The 2,594-nt window shown below is 48.2% G+C and overlaps 1 protein-coding gene across 1 annotated transcript; it reads left to right on the forward strand.

The window, feature by feature from the left end:
- Positions 1-465: 465 nt before the first annotated feature.
- Positions 466-2,434, forward strand: C922_02919 (hypothetical protein; the record flags this gene model as incomplete). The annotated part of the gene is made up of 2 exons (XM_008818517.1): positions 466-627; positions 668-2,434. 2 exons carry the CDS (start codon positions 466-468, stop codon positions 2,432-2,434), a joined length of 1,929 nt encoding a protein of 642 aa, XP_008816739.1.
- Between the last annotated feature and the right edge of the window lie 160 nt (positions 2,435-2,594).

Raw genomic sequence — 2,594 nt, forward strand, 5'->3', positions numbered from 1 at the left:
GCTCCACCAAAGGGACCATTCCGTATGTGCACCAATGCGACCAATTTCATACGCGCCTGTGCTTTATCTTTTTTGCGGGGTGGAAAAAAGAAGAGGAAAATATCACCTGGCCAAGGTAAGGGAAAAAAAATTTATTACAACTCAGAACGGTGAAGTTTTTGCCGAAAAAAAAAAAAAAAAAAACAAATCAAATCAAAGAGTGAAAAACACATTTTCCTCAGTGGGGATAAAACATACGGAGGGAAAGGCCCAACAGTTAAGCAAACGAAACCTTATCAAGTGAACAAAAAAATAAAAAAAAAAACCAAACGAAGAGAAGCGAAACCACGATAACCAACGTGATGAAGTATGAGAGACTTGTCATCGAGAGACAGCCCCGCGAGTGAAATGAGACGATGCAAAGAGGTCTTTTGTGTATGGGGAAAGGCTAAACTGTGACATGGCGCGTCACACTCAAATGGCGAAATGGGAATACGAAGTGTGGGGGAGAAGGTCGACGAGGAGGACCAAGAGGACGAACAAGACGAAAAGGACCAACAAGACGAAAAGGACCAACAAGACGAAAAGGACCAACAAGACGAAAAGGACCAACAAGACGACGCTACATTTCGAAGCATCACTGACCGCGTTCCTGCGAGGTCCCCATTGTCCACACCACCCCAGTTAGCCAACCATGAGAAAAAAAAAGACGTTGCGCCGAAATGCCAGGCAGATCGCAGAGCGCCTCAAAAAAATCGACCAGGAGTGTCGTCAGTTAAGCAAACAGATTAGGAGAGTACAAAAGGAGAGGAACTCATTTGTAATAACCACCGCTTTACTAAAGAAGTACCACTCTTATGTGGACACTAATTTGATGAATGCCGTCTCCATCTTCTCCTCGAGCAGCGTCTTTGTAAAGAGCTGTGGGATTGTTTTTTCATCGAAAACAATTTTGGACGACCCCAACGATGCGACTGAGGATGGATGCTGCAGTGGTCATGCGGAGAGGCGTCATTCGGACTGCGCCATGGGGGGGTGTCATATGATCGTGGAGGGGGCGCTTCCCGTGAGGAGCAAACTTCTGTGGAGGGAGGCGGCCTGGGGTTCCCCCCCAATGGTCGGCTTTTCCGATGTTTGTAGTTCCCCCAGTGGCCCTTCCCCACTTGGCAGTAACGGAGTATCCGCGAAGAAGTCGAAATTTGGAGCGACCACTTTTCCCCGTGACGGAACGATTTGGAGCGACTGTTCAGGGGGCACGCATGGTGAGGGTAGCGATGAGTTTGGGGAGGCGGAGGGCCAAAGGGGAGAAGTGGACCCAGGGAAGAGCAGCCAACCGTTTGGCCAGAAAGGGCGAGGGGAGGGAAGAAACCAGGAAAGAAGCTGCCAACAGAGCCGCGAACAGAGGTGCGAAAAAAAAAACTTCGCGGTAAGACCAAACCATTCGTACCACTCTGGTGAGCGAGGGGATTCCCCCCCCCACGGACTCTTCCTCCACTCTTTTGAAGAGAACACAAAAGGGGGGAACAAAGAAGGCACTCCGCAAAACGGCAGGCGTGATGAACGAAGCGTGCCTCACCAGTTAAGTCCCCTTAGTGTTGCGTTTAGAAATGGTGATAAAAGGAAATGTGCAAAATGTGTAAAATCTGCAAAATGTGCAGGATGTGCCAAATCTGCTGCCTCCTCCTTGCACTCAGCGGAGGGTCAGCCCATGCCCCGTGTGGGTACACACGAGAGCGATGGCGATGATGATGGCGAAAATGATGCTCAAAATGATGCTCAAAAGGATGGTCAAAAGGATGGTCAAAAGGATGGTCAATATCATGGCCAAAAGGATGAGAAGGAAAGACAAAACGACGGAACTTATTCCGACTCGTACATTGATATGATCAGGAAGGGAAAAGTCTTTTCCTTTTTTATGAACACCACTGAAAAGAAATACCACCCCTTTTCCCATTTTGTGCACAATGTAAAGAGGATTTTCTTCCTCAGTGAAAAGGAGGGAAATCAAAATGGAAGCGGCACAAATGATATAGACAAAAGAGAACGCATGACTTCGTTAAAATTTCGATGCCTAGTGAAGTCCAAAAAAATCGTACTGTACGCATGTGTGTGTCCACACTGTGAAAAAAATCTGTTCCTTTTGCTAAAGAAGAGCGGAAGGAAGAAGATCGTGCCCATGGTTTTGTCCCCCACCCAATTTATCGCCATAATTGCCCAATTGAGAGGGAAGTGGAGGGGTGCAGGCGAAGGGGGGATGGCTACGGGGGGTAAGGACATCCCTCACCTGGATATCACACATCTGGACCCCCATTCGCTGGAATATTTTTGCGACTCCGTGATGGCCCCCCACGAGACTTCCAACAACAGCGGCGAACATTTTTGCAACTGCTATGTCGGGATGGACGAGGGGGGCGATGCCCTGTTCGGGGATCCAGACGTCCTGGCCTATTTGTGAGGGCCAACCGGGAGACAAATAAAAGCGGTACCCTCTTTGCCAAATCTGTGGAATTTTTCCAAGATTGTCCCCATACCGCTGTGCTGACGAGGCTGGCCGCTCATTGTGCAAGCCGCTGACAACCCATCAAAAAAAAAAAAAAAAAAAAAAAAAAAAAAAA

Source organism: Plasmodium inui (assembly GCF_000524495.1).
Source record: "Plasmodium inui San Antonio 1 unplaced genomic scaffold supercont1.11, whole genome shotgun sequence".
Classification (NCBI taxonomy): domain Eukaryota; phylum Apicomplexa; class Aconoidasida; order Haemosporida; family Plasmodiidae; genus Plasmodium; species Plasmodium inui.